The following is a 20723-nucleotide window of genomic DNA, read 5'->3' as shown; positions in this document are numbered from 1 at the left end:
AGTTTGTTCTTTATTTCCATGTCTCTGGTTATATTTTGCTTGCTTGCTTATTTTGTTGCTTAGGTTCCACTTACAGGTGACATCATGTGGTATTTGTCTTTCACTGCCTGGCTTATTTCACTTAGCATAATGCTCTCCAGTTCCATCCATGCTTTTAATGAAGTACCTTTTATAAGTACCTTTATTTTATTGCAGCTTTATCAAGATATATTTCATATATCATAAAATTCAGTGGTTCTTATTCAGCGTCCTACAATTAGCATGACAGTCTAATTTTAGAGTGTTTAAACACTCCCAGAAGAAACCCTGTTAATACATTGGTAGTCACTCCCTCCACTCGCTATTGGCAGTTACACTAATCTACCTTTGTCTCTCTATAGATTTGCCTGTTCTACACATTCACATACAAAGAAACATACAATATGTGACCTTTTGTATTTGACTTCTTTCACTTAGCACAATATTTTTAAGGTTATGTAAGTTGCAGTGTGTATCAGTACTTCATTTCTTTTTATGGCTGAATAATACTCCATTGTCTTAGATACATCATGTTTTATTTACCCATTAATCGATTGATGGGTATTGGGGTTATTTCTACCTTTTGGCTATTAAGACTAATGCTGCTATGAGCATTCATATACTGGTTTTCATGTGGACATATGTTTTTATTTCTCTTTGGTACATAACAACGTGGAATTGCAGGGTCATATGGTAACTCTATGTTAAACATTTTGAGGAACTGCCAGATTGTTTTCCAAAATAATTGCACCATTTTACATTCCTACCCACATTGCCTTTGTTTTATCACCCCTAAAGGAGTAGGCTTACTTGCTCCTGTATCACAGCTCATTAAGGGCTGTGGTGTGGGACACTCACCAAAGGGAGTCAGAACATGGCACACAGTGTGAGGATGATATTTCTTCTTGCTTCATCTACTACTACTCTAACTCCTTTACTTGCTTACGTGGCCTTTCCTACCCTGGCCTCCTTGTTATTCTTAGAACGCAGCTCACATGCTCTCACTTTAAGGCCTTTGTGCTAGCTTTTCCCTCTGCCTGGCATGCTTTTTCATTCCACATCTCTTCCAAGTCTTTGTTAAGATGTTACCTGCTCAGTGAAGCCTCCCTGCCCCATCTTGTTTAAGTTTCAACCCATGCCATCACCCTTGCCCAGCTCTATCATGACCACATTTAGAAGAAGTACTATGCTTTTTCTCCTTCCCACTAAAATGTAAGCTTCACGAGGGTGGAGATTTTGGCCACTTTTGTTCACTGATACATATCTCTGATATTTTGGTGGGGCCTGACACATATAGGTTTCTGCTAAATATTTGTTGAGAAAACATAAATAACTTTTTGTGTCAATGAATGCCTTTTATTTTTCTTAAAATGAAAATTTAAATCATAGAAGTACATATATATACATTGTTATCATAGAATGTTTTTCCAATGCAGATAAAGCAAAACTTTCTTTTTCCCTGAGTCTCCCTTTCCTGGACTAACCACTGGTAGTGATTGGACCTATTCACCCAGACTGTTTTAAATGTGTCTGCACAAATATATGTGTATTTGAAATATGTAGTTTTGCATATGTTTGATACACACACACACACATAAACTATTCGTACACAAACCTATTCATCATGTCCAATATAAACTCTGTACTCATTTGTTAAACTATTTCATTCTTTTTAACTCTCTTATAAATGTGCCCTAATTTATTGCTTGATACAGAAGTTTTCAATTTTTCCCTAGTACAGACACTGTAAAGCATACATTTAGGCTCTTGGACTTCATATACACAGGTTTTTTTCTCCGTGTATGCCCTGAAAGTGAGAACAATTTTGTTATGTTACTTATTTCTTTATTTTCTTTGGTTAATTTTCTGAGACAGATAGTGGGAATGGAACTGCTGGGTTGTAGACAATGCATGTAAAATCTTGTGATGGAATAAAGTTTCTCTCTAAAAGGGCTGTATCCATTTGTGCTCTTCAACAGGTAATGACAGCATCCATTTATCCATATCTTCTCCCAAATTGGATGTTACTGATTTTTTATTTTCCCCAATCTGATTGAAAAATAACTCTTTGTAGTTATTTACATTGGACATATCGTCACATAATTATTGATCATTTACCTTTCTTCTGTAAAATTCCTGTCCATACCTTTTTTTCCCCATTACGTTAGGTATTTGTTTCTTTATAGATTTATAGGTGCTTTCTGTGATTATGGTTATTGGTCCTTTGTTTGTTAGATATCCTGGAAATATTTTCTTTTAGTCTGTAGCTTGGTTTTTTAAGTTGTTTGCCAGTCAGAAGTTTTAAATGTTTATGTAGTCAAAATGTATCTATTTTATGGCTTCCTTGCTTAAGGAAGTCTATGCTATCCCAAGGGTATGCTTATAACTACTATTTCTCTTATGTTTTCTTTTGTTTGCGGTCTTGTTTTTCATGTTTTTCTCTTTTAATTCACTTGGACTGTTTTTTTAATGTGGCAGCAAGAATCTAATTTTTTCCTCCCAGAATGGATAGCTAGTTCTTACACACTATCTTGTGTATTCATCCTTTCGCAACTGATATATGATGCCATTTTATTACAAACCATATTCTCATATAAATGGATGTTTCTCAACCTTGTTCTACTTTATCAATATATTTGTCTTTTCCTGTACTAATACCTACTATTTTCATATTTTGATAGAAGGAACTAGGTTCATACCATCTTGTACAAAATGTAGCTGGATTGTACATTTTCTCTTTTAGATGCATTTTAAAATGAGCTCATCAAAATGAATAAAATACTTTGTGGGATTTTGATTGTGAAGAAAAACATTTCTCAAGTTTTAATGTCCATGTAATATTTATATTGTATGCTTGTGCCATGTTTTACGTAGAAATTTCTCATTTTTTAATACAAAATAACACTTTAAAAATATTTCCTCATAATTTGGCTTTTTAAAATTGAGATGTAATTGTTATATAACATTGTATTAGTTCAAGTTGTACAACATAATGATTTGACAAATGTTCATATTGCAAAACGGTTACCACAGTAAGTTTATTTAACACCTGTCACCACACATAGTTATAAATTTTTTTCTTATGATGGCAACTTCTAAGATTTATTCTCTTAGTAACTTTTAAATGTACAGTACAGTATTGTTAATTATGGTTAACCATGCTGTACATTACATCTCAGAACATGTACATTCTGACCCCTACACCCATTTCACCATCCCTCATCCCTGCCTCTGGCAACCACTGATCTGTCCTCTGTATCTATGAGTTTGGGTTTTTTGTTTTGTTTTGTTTTTCTTTTCATTTTTTTTTAGGTTACACATATAAGTGAGATCATATGGCCTTTGTCTTACTCTGACTTATTTCATTCACTTAGCATAATACCTTCAAGATCCATCCATGTCAAAAATAACAGGATTTCCTTTTATGAGCGAGATTAATATTCCATTGTGTGTGTGTGTGTACCACATTTTCTTTATCCATTTATCCATCGATGGACACTTAAGTTGCTTTCATGTCTTAGGTATTGTAAATAATGCTACAGTGAACATGGGGGTGTAGTTATCTTTTTGAATTAGTGTTTTCATTTCCTTTGGATAAACACCCAGAAATGGAATGCATATATGGTAGTTTTATTTTTAATTTTTGAGGACCCTCTGTACTGAATTTCCTAGTGGCTGCACCAATTTACACTCCCACCAATAGTGTACAACAATCCCTTTTTTCCACATCCTTGATAACATTTGTTATTTCTGTCTTTTTTGATAATAGCCATTCTAACACGTAAGCTGATACCTCATTGTGGTTTTGATTTACATTTCTCTGATAATTAATGATGTTGAACACCTTTAAAAAATTAGGGTATTCTTGAGTTCTGGGTTTCATTTAAGCTTTATTGGTTTTATAAATTCATTAGTGCTGATTTGTTGAACTGAGTTAGATATGCCCTGTGTTGGATTATACAATCATGAAAAAGTTAATTAAGTTAGGGTCAAGGGTCAGAATTAATTTAGATGAGCAGTTTTCAACCAGTGTGCCATAAGAATTTTTAAAACACATAATACCTGACTATTTAGTCAGGGCACTGACCTATTTTCCCTTATAATTGTCGAAAGGAAGGAAGGAAGGAAGGAAGGAAGGAAGGAAGGAAAACAGCCAGCAAAATAATTGTCTGGTGTGAATAAATCAAAATTATATCTTTTTTTATCAGATGGGCAAAAAATGTATTTTTTGGTGTGCCTCAGTTTTTAGTAATTAGTTTATGTGTGCCACAAGATGAAAAAGGTTGAAAATTGCTGATTTAGATGATATGAATGGTTAAGATTTGTCAATTGGTGCCTAAGATTGATTGGCCTAATGAGATTTATTCTTCATCTCCCTAGTTAAATATGTAGCAGTAGGTTGAAAACAACAGCAACAAACAACTAATGAAACAACAGATTTCTACTGCTAATAGTTATTTGGCATTTTACAGATGAAAGCACAATATTTAATTTTGATAGTCTGTCAAATAGAACATGTACAAGATCAAGGAGTGATGATTGACTTGTGGAGAGTGAAAAGCCACCAGAAATCTACACCTATTGGGAACAGGAAATATAGTAGCTCTACCATTGGCATCTCCTGTCAGGGCAGGGTTAACTTGGCAAATTTGCCAAAAATAGACCATCTGATTTGCTGAATGTATTTGCTGATTTGCATTTTACCAAATTTAACAGCACACTTGAAATTATTGGACTTTCATCTGTTGAATAGAGGGGTAGGAATGCAGATTCTAAGATTTCAGTGGGAATTTTTCTTTTAACTGTAAGGTAAATGTTTATTGAATTAAAGAATTTTGTTGCAACCACCAACATACTGGATATATATGAGGTCTGTCCAGAAAGTATCCATCCATGCAGTATGAAAAATAGAGGCATTTATTGAAAAAGATACAAGAAACATTGCACATAGGACAATGACACCTCAGTCCCCTTCAAAGTAGGATTGAGACCTCACACAGTTCTCCCAATTGCCATCAGCTCCCCTGTTGTGTTTTCCTGAATCTCATCAATGGTCTGAAATTTCTTCCCTTTCAAAGGTGATTTTAGTTTCGGGAAAAGTCAGAAGTCACAAGGTACCAAATCTGGGCTGTAAGGGGGCTGGTTTACCTGGGTGATTTGATGTTTTGCCAAAGAAAACTTTGCGTGACATGTGATGCATGAGCAGGTGCATTGTCATGATGAAGCTGCCAGTCCCAGTAGCCCATAGCTGCTGCCTTCTGAATCATCTGTATAGTTTTCATGGGGGAATATTCAAGCTTAATGCAAATTTGATGCAGATTTGTTGCTGTACTCAGTCATTTTGAAGGCGATGGCCACACAGTACACATGCTCACTCAATGGCATCTATGGCCCCCACTGACTAGATAGTGAGGTCGTCATTGTTCACACATGCATATTCTGGTCTGCTCTCTTTGGCTGCCAGGTTCCATTGATGTTGTGCAAACCATTTTCATTATATTAACAATGATTGGACTTTTTCTGGACAGACCTTCATATACTTTAGAGCCACCCTGAGTTCCTGTCCTTCCTAAGTGCTTTAAAAGTTAATTATATTGGATATGTCAAATCTTCTTACTGAGGAATACATCCTACAGAAGTCTCTCTTGCAATATTGTAGCTTTTTGCATAATATTTTTACTTGTCTCATTTTAGCCTTGGAAGCAGAGTTCATTAACATGAAGCCAAGTAGTATAGGTTTAGAGTGTGGATTGCATGTGTAGACTAAAAACAAGGTGGAAGGGAAAAGCATCATGTAGGTGTTTGTTGTTCAGATGACTTTTAGATCTTTTAAAAGATTTGTTAAAAGCTAATTATTCCATGGTGGTTTTTTTAGATGTATCACTAAAAATGAAGAATGAATTCAGTTAGATTTTATTCTGCCTGAGTTTTATTTTTCTCTGTGTGTGTGATAGCAAAGTTTGTTTTGTGTGCTTAGCTTTTTAAATTTTTATTTATATTTCTTAGAAGGGTTTTAAATTTTAGTATGGCTTATTCTGGCCTCATGTCTTATTTGAAATCCCTGTAAATGTCTAGGCACCTGTTTAATTTACTGAGATGGTCTAAATAACACAGGCAATGTCTAAATCGATTCATGAACACTTATTTAAAATAACTCAATGTATTCTGATCACCACAAGAGGAATTATAATACCAAAATCAATGATAAAGATAGTAAAACAATTCAGTATGAATAGGAAGTAAGAGGAAATAAATGAAGGTGAATTAAATTTCCATATTCTCAGCTGGCTATCTATCTTACAGGGTTTTTTGGGTGGAGTGTGACTAAATAAGAAGACAGCAGACTAGCAATAAAGATAGATCTAACAGATGTTCTACAGCAGAAGGCTTCATGACTTTATTTTCCATGATCCTATTATCATGGGAGCAGATTGTTCATTGGTTAAAATCTAAATGATGTAAGATTGAAAAAGAATAATCGGGACTTCTGGCCAAGATGGAGGCATAGATAGATATACTTTGCTTCTTTGTAAACCAAAAGAAGGACAACAAGAAATTTAAAAACAAAAATAACCAGAACTGCCAGAAAATCAAACTATATGGAAGTCTGACAACCAAGCAGTTAAAGAAGAAACATTCATTCAGACTGATAGGAGGGGTAGTGATGGGCAGCCAGCACGAAGAGGACATGAGGCAAGGTAGCAGCTGGAAGACCCAGAGGACAAGGTGGTGGTGGGTGAACCAGGCAGTCCCACATTTGCATGGGGATAAATCGGGAGGAATAAATGGGGAGCCAGACAGACTGTACAACCCAGGGTTTCCAGCGCAGGGAAATAAAGCCTCAAAACCTCTGACTGTAAAAACCTGTGGGAGTTGAGGTGGTAGGAAAAGTTCCCAGCCTCACAGGAGAGTTCATTGGAGAGATCCACAAGGTCCTAGAATGCACACAAACCCACCCATTCGCGAATCAGCACCAGAAGGGCCCAATTTGCTTGTGGGTATAGGGGGGGAGTGACTGAGAGCTGGCTCACAGCCAAGCAAGGGCCATTGTTCCCTCTTGGACCCCTCCCCCACATACAGTTCCACAATGGAGTGATGTGGGTTGCCCTACCCTGGTGAATAACCAAGTCTATGCCCCTTACTATGTAACAGGTATTCAGACACAAAAAACTATGGCCCAAATCAGATCAAAGGTCCAAAAATAGAACTAATTGATGAAGAGATAGCCAACCTATTAGATGGAGAGTTCAAAACATTGATAATCAGGATGCTCACAGAAATGGTTGAGTATGGTCTCAAAATAGAAGAAAAAATGAAGGCTATGCAAAGTGAAATAAAGAAAAATACACAGGGTACCAACATTGAAGGGAAGGATACTGGGACTGAAATCAGTGATTTAGAACAGAGGGAAGAAATAAACGTTCAACCAGAACAGAGTGAAGAAACAAGACTTCAGAAAAATCAGAGGCTTAGGAACCTCTGGGACAACTTGAAATGTTTCAACATCCAAATCATAGGGGTGTTAGAAGGAGAAGACAAAGAGCAAGAAATGGAAAACTTATTTGAAAACATAATGAAGGAGAACTTCCCCAATCTGGCAAAGGAAATAGACTTCCAGGAAGTCCAGGAAGCTCAGAGAGTCCCAAAGAAGTTGGACCCAAGGAAGCACACACCAAGACACATCATAATTACATTAGCCAAGATTAAAAATAAGGAGAGAATCTTAAAAGCAACAAAAGAAAAGGGGACAGTTACCTACAAAGGAGTTCCATGAGACTATCAGCTGATTTCTCAAAGGAAATCTTACAGGCAAGAAGGGGCTAAAAAGAAGTATTCAAAGTCATGAAAAGCAAGGACCTACATTCAAGATTACTCTATCCAGCAAAGCTATAATGTAGAATGGAAGGTAGATAAGTGCTTCCCAGATAAGGTCACCAAGCTTTTATTATATGAAATGCTAAAAGGACCTATCTAAGAAAAAGAAGGTGTTCAAAAATATGAATAGTACAGTGACAACAAACTCATAACTATCAACAACTGAAACTAAAAAAACCAAACCAAACCAAAAACAAACTAATCAAACAAGTAGGACAGGAACAGAATCACAGAATGGAGATCACATGGAGGGTTACCATCAAGGAAGGGGAGGGGGAGAACGGGCAAAAGGTACAGGGAATAGGAAGCATAAATGGTAGGTACAAAATAGACAGGGGGAGGCTAATAATAGTATAGGAAATGGAGAAGCCAAAGAAACTTTATATGTATGGCCCATGGACATGAACTAAGGTGGGGGAATGCAGGTGGGAGAAGGGGTGCAGGGCAGAGGGGAATAAAGGAGAGGGAAAAAAATGGGACAACTGTAATAGCATAATCAATAAAATATATTTTAAAAAATCACAATGTTAGCTTTTCAGCTACATAAGACTTGCATTTCTCCCAACTCATGTCTTTTTATCTTTGAAGCTTACTTTATTATTATTTTTAAGTTATTTTTATTTTGTACTATATGGTTTTCTGCACAAAATATGCTGGCATGTATGAAGAGATTATAAGTTTTGGATAACATCTTCAAAACATAATGAACCTACAGATACTTATTTAGCACTGACTTTGTTAAATCAAACCCATGATGAAGTGTCAAGAGTATATGTAGAGATGATAACTAAGTTAGTGCCATAGGAACTTGAATAGTTAACGTTAACTTAACTTGGTGTTTACTGTATAGCCAGCTCTATGCTAAATGCTCTTCAGTCTTGTAAGGTAGGTATAGTACCATTATCCCCCTTTTACAAATGATGCCATTGGAACAAATAAGTCTTTGTTGAAAGACACATAGCCAAGTAACAATGAACACAGAACTTATATTTTTAATCATTTAAAATTTTTCAATTACAGTCGACATTGATACAATAGTACATTAATTTCAGGTGGACACCCCAGTGATTAGACATTATATAACTTTCTAAGTGATCACCCCAGTAAATCTCATACCCATCTGATACCATACATAGTTATTAGAATATTATTGACCCTGCTCCCCAGTCTGTACTTTACATCCCCATGGCTATTCTGTAACAGCCAATTTGTAATTATTAATCCCTTCACCTTTTTCACCCACCCCCAACACTTCTCCCATTTGGCAATCATCAAAATGCTCTCTGTATTGTAAGTCTTTCTGTTCTGCTTGCTAGTTTGTTTTGTTTTTTATATTCAATTGTTGATAGATATGTATTTATTGTCATTTTATTGTTCATATTTTAAATCTTTTTTCTTCTTAAAGAAAACCCTTTAACATTTCATTTGTTAACATTAACTTTGGCATTTTACTTATGACGTGTCTTGGTGTGGGCCTTTTGGGTCCATCTTGTTTGGGACTCTCTGTGCTTCCGGAACTTGTATGTCTATTCTTTCACCAAGTTGGGTGGTATAGGGACTCAGGGAATCAGCAGGGTGAGGCAAACAGTGTGAGCCAGGTTGATGGAGACTAAGATATGGCACCCACCTTCTGGCTCTGTTGGGGAAAGGCTCATCAAAGGAACAATGGCCTTTGCCAGCACCTTTGTCTGGGAGAAAGCTGCTCTCCTAGCTCTTGCCCTGATGCCAGGCAACAATTCAGTTTCTCCCTTTCTGTCTGTTTTTTTCAAGGTGCTTCCCCAGTGCTAGACCTCAGAAGAAGTGAGTCTGAGTAAGTCTATATTGGGCCTTTAAGAGGAACTGGCTGGGACTCCATAAGTCTATTGTGTCACTCAGCCTCAATTCCCACTTGTTTTTACATTCAGAAGTTATGGGGACTTCTGTTCCTCGTGCTCGAACCCTGAGCTTGGAGGCCTGATGTGGGTCTGGGAACCTTCACTCCTTGGGCGTGCTTCTACAGCCAAGGTATCCCTCCTGATTTTAATCCAACCCTTGTAGGTGTAGGACTAGGCTGTTATTCATCTCTGCCTCTCCTACCAGTCATGATGTAGTTTCTTCTTTAATCCCCTAGTTGGTAGGACTTCCATTCAGCCAGATTTCAAGTGGTTCTGAGTGATTGTTGTTCTGTAGTTAGTTGTCATTTTGATGTGGTTGTGGAAGAATGGAAATGCCATGTTTACCTATGCCACCAATAGGATCGAAAGTCTGAGAATGAACACAGGACTTTTATTTTTTTAATCCTCCCCTGAGACATGCTAATTTATTCTAGAGAGAGGGGAAGAGAGTGAGAGAGGCAACGAAACATTGATGTGAGAGAGAAGCATTGATTGGTTACATCACGTACTTGCCCCTACCAGCGACCAAACCGACAACCTAGGTAATGTGCCCTGACCAGGAGTTGAATCTGCAGCCTTGTGGTTTACTGAACAATGCTCCAATTAATGGAGCCACACTGTCCAGGGCTGAACACAGGACTTTTAAAAGTTAATGTAAATAATGTTGTTCTTCACTTGCATTTTTTCACTCAGCAATATAGACAACATTCCCATGTGTTTTTATGGATCTACCTAAGTTCTTCTCATGATTGTAGGATGTTTCCTAGTGTAGTATATCATAATGTGTACAGCCATTTCATTCTCACTTGGTGGACGTGTAAGTTGTCTCTACTTCTCCACTGTTATAGATAATTCTGTGGCAAATATCATTGGTTATGAAGCCTTCCACACATGTGTTTTGTATGACAGATTTTTAATAGTAGAATTATTGCTCTAAGAGTTTGTCTTTTAAATCTTATAGGTTATTAATCATTAAATTCCTTTCCAAAGAGGTGTTACCAATCTATTTCCCAAGTTCTCCCATTTACTGTTTTTGCCAAACCCAGATACTTTTTGTTTAAAATTTTTACCAACTTGAAAGTTGAAAAAATAATATGTAATTAAAAATTCTTATTTTCCTTAATACCAATAAGATTGAACACATTTTTATAAATATTATCTCTGATTTTTTAAATGTGGGTTAATTATATATTTTGCCCATTTTTCTTTCCTTGTTGAATTACATGAGCTTGTTTGTGTGGAAATTAACCCATTATTTTATATTTTGCTAATATTTTCAGTAATCTCTTTTTTATTCATTTTTATTAAAGTTTAATTGCCATGTAACACATTAGTTTCAGGTACAACATAATGATTTTATATTTGCCAACAATCACTTCAATAAGTCTAGTTGACATCTGTCACCATACATAGTTACAAAAAAGTTTTCTTTTAGAAAACTTGCAAAGTCTGCTCTCTTATCTTTGAATTTTATTTGTGGTGTCTGTTGCCATGTTGAAATTTTATAGTTTTATATTGTCTTTGCTGTCACTCTGTTATGATTTCTTAAAAAACAAACAAACATTTGATCATTTACTTACTTTCCCTGCTTAAAAAACTCTCAGTAACTTCCATTAGGAGGCAGTATTCTGTAGTGTCTGAGGACATGGAATATAGACATTCTGTTGTGTTTGAAACCCACTTCTGTTACTTGCTACCTTTGGGACCCTGAGTAGGTCAAGGACCGGGCCTGTGTCTGTTGCCTCATGACAATGCTCACCATGGAGTTGTTGGGAGTATTAAATGGGTTAGTATGTTTAAATGTCTAGGACAGTGCTGAGCATATATAGTATATCCTGAGTGAATATTAGCTGCTGTTGTCCCTTCTTTTACTGTTTAGTTTTATTGTGCCACTTACCCTTTGGTTCCTATGCTCCAGTGACAGAGGCCTCCTCTCAGTGCCTTCCTACCCTAGAGCCTTTGCATTGGGTTGGCTAAAAAGTCCATTATGTTTTTTCTGTACGATGGCTATAGTAGTGCTTATTAGTTGTCTTTAACTTTATTCATAAACATTTTGTTAAATTGTATTGTGACAGGTGTTATATCAGCGAGCATTTAAAAAAACTTCAAAATTGGTGAATTTTTATGCAGCCATTTTAATATTGAAGATGGAAGAGAATATGCAACATTTTTGGCATATTATGCGTTATTATTTCAAGAAAGGTAAAAAAGGCAACTGAAACACAAGAAAAGATTTGTGCAGTGTATAAAGGAGGTGCTGTGATAGAGTGAACATGTCAAAAGTGGTTTGTGAAGTTTCTTGGTACTATTGACATTTTGGCCAAATAATTCTTTGTTGTGGGGTTCTCTCATGCATTGGAAGAAGTTTAGCAGCACCCCTGGCCTCTACCCATAGAAGCCAATGGCGGGAGATAGCTGACACACTCAAAATTTTCAGATCAATAAAGTTATTGGTAAAAATGGAAAACGTGTGTCTTGTTTTATGGGAAAAAAATCTGGACTTCTTGGCCAACCTAGTATGTCCTGTTCCCTATGCCTGGAGTGTTCTGTCCCTTTTCCCCCTTTTGCCTGACTGCTATTTCCCATTTAGTTTCAGCTTCAATACCATTTTGTTTAAGGACGCTGTTAGTGGCCTCTTAGTTTATGTCAGGTCCGCCATTATGTTTTATCTCAGCACCCACTGCTTTTTCTTCATAGTACTTCAAATAATTATTTTAAATAGTTGGTTTAATCTGTATACCCCCTGTTGAAAACAAGGTTTATGAAAGCAGGAACCATGTATCACTTTATCCTTATTCTCCTGTAGAACAGTGAGTGGTCATGAGCTGGTGTTTGCTAAATATATGAATTAATAGGTGGAGTGGTAAAGTTTAAATGGTTTGAGCTCAGGTAGAAAAGTAAACAGAAGAGAGCATATTTAGGGGCTTTAAATCTTACTGCCAGTGTCTGAAAGTGTGGGTTTCAGGGCTTATGTCATATGATACGATTGTGAGTTAACTAGCAGTTGTCTCAAATGGGATATTCATTATTTTAATAGTTAAGATGTTCTGTATGTTCATTATGAAATGTAATTTTGAATTTGGAAAAGATCTTATGCCCATTTCACAGATTAAAAATTGACATAATATGGTCTGTATAAGATTGATAGTGACTAATAGAGCTTGAACTAGAACCTAGGTATCCCTCTTATTCACCTGAAGCTGTTGTACTTCAGGTACCTTATACCTTTTTAACGGGTATATTAAAATTTTTCTTAGTGTTTCAAGCCCTTTCATGAGAATTGATTACTTGTTGATTATTTGGGGGCTCTAAAATACACTCAAAATCTTTTGGAGATGTACAGTTGCTTGACCCTGTATCACCCACTACAACTTGTGGCTTGTTGAGTGCTTATCCGCTCAGTTTTTTGTGTTGTTGCCCCTATGGTTGGTTAGTTACATCATTCCTTCCTGTAGCCACTCCTTTTCCTCCTTTCATTTACTTTTTATAACCTATTATGCATATACAAAGGCAATAGCTTAGATCGTTTTACATGTATGTAAAGCAAGATTAAATAGATTCATCCATGCTTCAACAGGGATGAACATAAGAAACACAGTAAGTGAAAGAATCCTGAAGCAAGAGACCATATATTGTATGATTGCATTTATGTGAAATGTCCAGCAAACTCAAACTCTCTAGAGAGAGAAAGCAGATTAATGGTTGCCTGAAGCTAGGGATGGAATGGAGAGGAACTGGAAATTGGAATGAAGTTTCTTCTCAGGAAAATAGGAATATGCTAAAATTGGATTAGAGTGGTGGTTATACAACTCTACAAATTTACTAAAAATTCTTGAATTGTATACTTAAAACGGTAAATTTTGGTATGTGAATTATATCCAATAAAGCTGTTGTAAAAAGGAATAAGTGGGTTCAGAGCTTATTTTGGAGAGGTTCTCTCTCTTTTTTAAAATTTCTTTTTATTTATTTATTTTTAGAGAGAGGGGGAGGGAGAAGAGAAGGAAGAGAAACATCAGTGTGTGGTTGCCTCTCCCGTGGCCTATGCTGGGAACCTGGCCCGCAACCCAGGCATGTCCCCGACTGGGAATCAAACCGGCGACTCTTTGGTTTGCAGCCCACATTCAACCCACTAAGCTGCACCAGCCAGGGCTGGAGAGGTTCTCTTTTATACGTGTAATTGTAGATTTATATAGTTGATACATATTGGTTCTGCATAATATTGTAGATAAGTAGAATGGAAAATGAAATAAGGTAATATGCTATAACCTCAATATTATTCATTAGGTAAGGCAGAGCATTGAAAGGTAACTTCCCCCCACAACCCAGGAATTCATTACGAATTAGAGTTTTTGTGGATAGGAATCATGATGCTAAGTATTGAGTTGGTCAAAAAGTTTGTTTAGTTTTTTCTATATGATGGTTCTAGTAATGCTTAGTTGTCTTTAACTTCATAAAAATTTTGTTAGATCATATTGTGACAGTTCTCATATCAGCATCATTTTTGTACAGCCATTTTAATATTGAAGATGGAAGAAAATATGTACCATTTTTGGGTGTGTTATGCTTTATTATTTTAAGATAGGTAAAAACACAACTAAAATGCAAAAAAAAGATTTATGCAGTGTATGGAGAAGGTGCTGTGACTGATGGAACATGTCAAAGATGGTTTGTGAAGTTTCTTGGTACTATTATATTTTGGCCAAATAATTCTTTGCTGTGGGGCTGTGTTACGCATTGGAAGATGTTTAGCAGCACACTAGGAGCCAATAGCAGGAGATAGCTGACACACTGAAAATATCCAAATCAGTAAAATTATTGGGAAAATGAAAAATGTGTCTTTTATTTTACAGAAAAAACTAAATGGACTTTTTGTCCAACCCATATTATAATTTAAGTTTAAAGGGTAATGATTCATTTATACATTAATTTCTTGTGATTTTTAGGTATCAAGATCTTGATAGAGCTCTCTCTCCACACACACAGAGCCTTAAATATTAGAAGAGGAGTCAAGTTTTTCTCTGATCTCATCTATTCTGCCAATGCATTTTTGTTTTATCTATCTTCTCCATCCACTGGAGTGCCCTGTCTTATGAATGAGTAAACACACTTGGGCTTCAGGCTATTCATGTGTTCTTTTTATTTTTTTATTTTTTAGCACTTTCATTTGGATCCTTGGATGCCCATTGATGGTTGCTTGAGACCTGCAAGTAATCTTCAGATCATAGAATTGTAAGGCCTGTTCTTTTGGGAGGAGATAGTCTTGTGTGCTGTGGAAATGAACGGGGAGCAGCAGCTTGATGCAGGTATTGGTTTTGGTGAACAGAACTTAATTCTTCAGAGTGCAGAATTACATTACTTTTCTGTGTTACATTGTCTGTCTTATCTTCCTAACACTGAACAGAAAAGCTCATTGAAGATATAAATTGTATTTCCCTGTACCTGGCAGAGAACCTGGAAATAGGGAGTGCTCATAATGTTTGCTGGAAGAGTAAATAATTTTATGAACAGACTTATTTTTTAAAAGATTTTATTTATTTTTAGAGAGAGGGGAAGGGAAGGAGAAAGAGAAGGAGGGAAACATCAATGTGTGCTTGCCTCTTGCGTGCCTCCTACTAGGGACTTGGCCTGCAACCCAGGCATGTCCCCTGACTGGGAATCAAACTGGTGACCCTTTGGTTCACAGGCTGGTGTTCAATCCACTGAGCCACACCAGCCAGGGCCAGATTTCTTTTTTAAAAACAAAATTTTAATTTTGTTAGTTACTTTTGAATTATTTTGAAATAAGTGTATACTCATGTAAAGTTGCAAAGGTAAGTTCCATGTACCCTTCACCAGTTTCTGCCATTAGTTACCGCTCATTTAAGTATAGTGCAAAAGCCAGGCAAATCATATGTATAAAGTGTATGTAGTTCTGAATCATTTTCTCACATGTGTAGATTCTTGTGACACCACTTCAGTCAAGATACAGAACTATTCCATCACCACAAAGAGCTCCTCTGTTCTATCCATTCATACTCACACCTCTCCTTTTTCCCCTCAGCCTTCCCTAACCCCAGGCAACCATTAATCTGTTCTTTGTATTTATGATTTTGGCATTTCGGGAATGGTACATACATGGAACCACATAGCATGTGCCTTTTTGAGGTTGGCTTTTTTCATTTAAAATAATGCCCTTGGTATCCATCCAAATTCTTGCATATATCAATAGTTTGTTCCCTTTTATTGCTGAATAATATTCCATAGATAATACTACAATTTGGTTAACTATTCATCTCTTGTACATTTTGGTTGCTTCTAGTTTTTGGCTATTACAAATATAGTTTCTATGAGCAATAGTATATATAAAATTTCATTTTCCTGAGTTAAATATCTATGAGTACAATTGCTGGATCATATGTTTAGTAAAAAAACTGCCACACTACTTTTCAGAGTGGTTGTACCATTTTACATTCTCAACAGCAATATGTGAGAGATCTGGCTTCTTCGCATCCTCACTGCCATTTGGTATTGTAACTTTTTTATTTAAGTCATTATGATAGTCATGTAATAATGATAGCTTATCCTGGTTTTAGTTTGCATTTTCCTATTGGCTAGTGGTGTTGAACATGTCTTTATTTGCCATTCTGTATCCTCTTCAGTATAGTGTCTTCATGTCTTTGGGTTGTTTATTTTATTGTTTGTCTGCTTTTTAATTAATAATGATTTTTTTAAACTTGAGATTTTTAAAAACTTTATTGAGATATTTTTCTTTTTAAAAAGATATAATTCATATACCATAAAATTCACCCTTATAGAATGTACAACTCAGTGGTTTTCAGCATATTCATACAGTTGTGTGACCATCACTACTATTTCTAAAACATTTCATTACCCACAAAAGAAACCATTAGCAGTTATTTCTTGCTCCATTCAGCCTTATCCAATCACCATTAATCTACTTTCTGTCTCTGTAGATTTGCCTATTCCTGTTTTCTTTTGATTAATGTTTACAGGGTATATCTTTTTCATTTCTGTACTTTCAACCTGCCTATATCATACGTGAAGTAAGTTTCTTATAATAGCATATAGCCATTTTTTAAAAATTTCAGTCTTATAATTGGTGTACTTACACCTTTTACAGTTAATGTAATTATAACGTTAGGGCTCAAGTCTGCTATTTTTTTAAATATATTTTATTGATTATGTTATTACAGTTGTCCCATTTCCCCCCTTCACTCCCCTCCACCCTGCACACTCTTGCCCTCCCACATTTCCCCCCTTTAGTTCATGTCCATGTGTCATAAGTTCTTTAGCTTCTACATTTCCCATATATTCTTACCCTCACCCTTTCTATTTTCTACCTACCATCTATGCTACTTACTCTCTGTACCTTCCCCCCTCTCTCCTCCTCCCACTCCCCTGTTGCTAACCCTCCATGTGATCTCCATTTCTGTGGTTCTGTTCCTGTTGTAGTTGATTGCTTAGTTTGTTTTTGTTTTTGTTTTAGGTGTGGCTGTTAATAACTGTGAGTTTGCTGTCATTTTACTATACATGTTTTTTATCTGCTATTTTTGTTCATTTGTTTTCTCTGTTTCTTGTTCTCCACCCCACAACATCCTCTGGTCTACTTGAACTTTTTTTTAGAATCCGTTTTAGATTTGTTTGTTGTGTTTTTGAGTGTCTCTTTGTATAGCTTTTAAGTGGTTGCTCTAGGTATTAACATTATATGTATATAAGTTATCACAGTCTCTTGGTATCATCCTTTTATTGGTGTGGAAGCTTTACCTACTTTTATGTCTTTACCGTCTCTTATTTATGATAAAATGGTCATAAATATTTCCTCTACTGGAAATATTTAGAGAACCATATCAGATATTAAAATTTTCATTTCAACTTTCAAACATAATTTAGAAAACTCAAGAAGAAAAGGAAAATATATTTTAAAATATTTTTACTCTTTTCATTGTCCTTTATACCTTCCTGATTTTCCAAGATTCAAGATTCCCTTCTTTTGACATTTCATTTCTGTTTATAGAATTTTCTTTAGCTGTTTTTTTTTAAGAGCAGGTCTACTGCTGATAAGATTTCTTAGTTTCCCTTTATCTCAACAGTGTCTTGATTTCCCCATTTATTATTAAAGGATATTTTTGATGGATATAGAAAAAGTTCTTTTCTTTCGTGTCTTGAAAAATATTGTACTGTGTGGGCTCCGTGGTTTCTGATGAGAAATCTGCTTTCATTGGAATCCCCTCTCCCCTCCCTCACTTAAGATAAGTATTGTTTCTCTTGATGCTTTCAAGATATTTTTGTTGTCTTTAGTTTTCAGAAGTTTGACTGCAGTGTATATTTGCACAGCTTCCTTTTGGTTTATCTTGTTTGGGATTTTCTTAGCTTCTTGCCAAATTTGGAAAATTTTCAACCATTATTTCTTCAAATACTTTTTCAGCTCTCTCCTTTTTCTCTTCTTCTGGAATTCTGATAACACTAATGTTAGGTCTTTTGTTGTCCCACAACTTCGCAAGGCTCTTTTCTTTTTTTTTCAATTTTTTGTTTCTGTTGTTTATATTGGGCATTTTTTTTTGCTCTGTCTTTAATTTCAGTGGACTTTTTTTTCTTCTGTCTTCCCTATTCTGCTGTGGGGCTTGTTCATGGACGTTTCCTTTGATTATTAACATTTTTGGTTCAGAAATTTACATTTTGAGGTGAGGACAGATGAAGGATGGGAATAGCCCTAACCTAAAATGTTACAACTCCACTGTTCTAACTCTAGATCAGTAGCTTACCTTGGAGAGATGCTTTTCAGCTCGTTCTGTGACTCAGTTAATTTCAGGACTTTGAAATGGTTGATTCTCATTGTTTACTCAGTGTTTTTGCTGCTCTTCTGGGAGATGGTTTCCCTGAAGTACTCACTCTGCCATTTAGCAAGTTTATTTTTCTTGTTATAGATGTTATTAATTGATGAAATATATATATATATTTCTATCACATTGGTTCCTGTGTTCTTTTGATGTGATGTGATATATCTTTGATAGTTCTAGTCCTAGCTTTATGGCATAGTAAGATTCCCAGGTACCTAAATTTACAATATGCCATTTTTCTAAAGAGCTTCTTTTTCTTCTTTTTTAAAAAGTGAATATGATATGGAGAAACCACAGTTTAGTGCTAGGTTGCTCATTGATACTAGGTTGTCATTTCTTCTAGGCCTTATCCCTTAGGTAGCTAGAAAATATACATCTTTTGAAGAGAGGAAAATCAGATGGCTTCATCTGATATTTACAATTTTACTTTAAAATTACAGGGTTTTTATCATTTGATTTTTATGTTTGTGTCTCTTCTTTTGGAAATGTGTTGTTTCATAATAATTTTAATATCACTACTTATTTGTTTTTACCTTATACCATTTCTATAGTTTTTTCAAAATAACTATCAACATTCCAAAGATCAATAAGTTAACAGTGTAGTTTAACATTTTTAATAGCTTTTGTCTTTAAATATATTCTACTGGGGTTTGCAATCACAATATTGTATTTTAATATGACTTAACAGGAATCCTCTTTCTCTTTCTCTTTCTCTTTTTCTCTTTCTCTTTCCCACCAACAGTTAGGCATATTTGTTTCAGATCATTTTCAGTTATTAGAAATTTTTTTATTTAAATGTTTCTAAATTGTACAAAGTATCTACATAGTTATTAAGTGAAAATTTTGTAACAACATTCCCACTTTCAACCTGATAATATTCATGCTTTTTATACTTCTCCATATACTAGTTTTATTCTTTTTTCTCCTGTTCATTTAAAAATATGAACAAATATATGTGAGTATATGTATATATTTATTTTCATACCTCTCTCACTTTATACAAAAGTAGAGATACAATAAAAACTGCTTTGTGGTTTGCAGTTTCACTTATTTATATACTGGAGATTATCCCACATCAGTATATAGAAATTGTTTTCATTCCTTTTTACAACGGTATAGTACTAGATGTATAAGCCATGGATTATTTAGTCAGTTCCTTGTTAATGGACATTGGGTTGTTTCCAGTCTTGGTATTAGTAGTGCTGCAATGAATAGCATTGTACATATGTCTTTTTGTATTTTTGCCAGCATATCTTTGGAATAGATTCCTAGAAGTGGGATTGCTGGATCAAAAGGTAAATACATATATCATTTTGCTAGATGTTGCCAGGTTTTCTTTCACTAGGGTCATGTCATTATACTTTACCTGCTTAACTAAGGCCTCATCATAGATATTGTTGTCAAACTTTGGAACTTTTTCCAATGTGATATTTCAGTGTAGTTTTAATTTTCATTTCTCTTAAAATGAGTAAATTTGCATATCTTTCCATATGTGTAAGGACCTTTTTGTTTCTTTTTGACAAATTCTCTTGTCCTGTATTTTGCTCATTTTTCTATCAGATTATTAATCTTGTTCTCAGATTTTTAGTAGTTTTTAATATATGAGAGAGTTTAGTTCCTTAGTTCATTATTTTTATTGTTGTTGTCTATTTTTTAAATTAGCATGCTGTTTCAGGGACTAGGGTCCTTGCTAAGGACTGTGAATGTCCAGCCCTGTTATATTTCAGGGAATTGACTTCCTACTGGCCCATACTTCCAGGATATTCCCAATGTCATCTTTGTTGGCTTGATATATTTCTTATGAAGAATTTCAAGTATATAAAAGTGAATGGGAAACAATATAAGAACAGCCACATAGCTACCATGAAGAATTAATAAGTGTTAATATTGTCTACTATTTGTTTCCATTCTTTATTATGGTAAAATCCCAATATCCATTATACACAGTTTATCATTTTAACCGTTTTCTTAAAAAGTGTACTATTCAGTGGTGTTAAGTGTATTCATATTATTATGCAAGCATTACCATAGTCCATCCATAGAACATTTTTCATTTTCTCAAACTGAAGATCTAAACCTGTAAGATAGTACTACCTCCCCATTCTTCTCTCCCCATAGC

General features: G+C 35.2%; 1 protein-coding gene across 4 annotated transcripts in view; it reads left to right on the top strand.

The window, feature by feature from the left end:
• Positions 1-20723, top strand: part of SFMBT1 (Scm like with four mbt domains 1) — a 115868-nt gene that overhangs the window by 38641 nt on the left and 56504 nt on the right. For 3 of the 4 annotated variants that reach the window (XM_045832463.1, XM_045832464.1, XM_045832465.1), the window contains one exon: positions 14923-15070. The exons of the other annotated variant lie outside the window; for it this stretch is intronic. In XM_045832463.1, coding sequence (XP_045688419.1) covers positions 15043-15070 — 28 coding nt within the window. In that variant the 5' untranslated portion in view covers positions 14923-15042. The remainder of the gene's footprint in view (positions 1-14922; positions 15071-20723) is intronic. 4 annotated transcript variants of the gene reach the window in all.

Source organism: Phyllostomus hastatus, unplaced genomic scaffold, assembly GCF_019186645.2.
Source record: "Phyllostomus hastatus isolate PE091 unplaced genomic scaffold, TTU_PhHast_1.1 phas_contig_16, whole genome shotgun sequence".
NCBI classification, from domain to species: Eukaryota; Metazoa; Chordata; class Mammalia; order Chiroptera; family Phyllostomidae; genus Phyllostomus; species Phyllostomus hastatus.
Note: the sequence above shows the minus strand (reverse complement) of the source record. Positions and strands in the feature narration are given on the sequence as shown.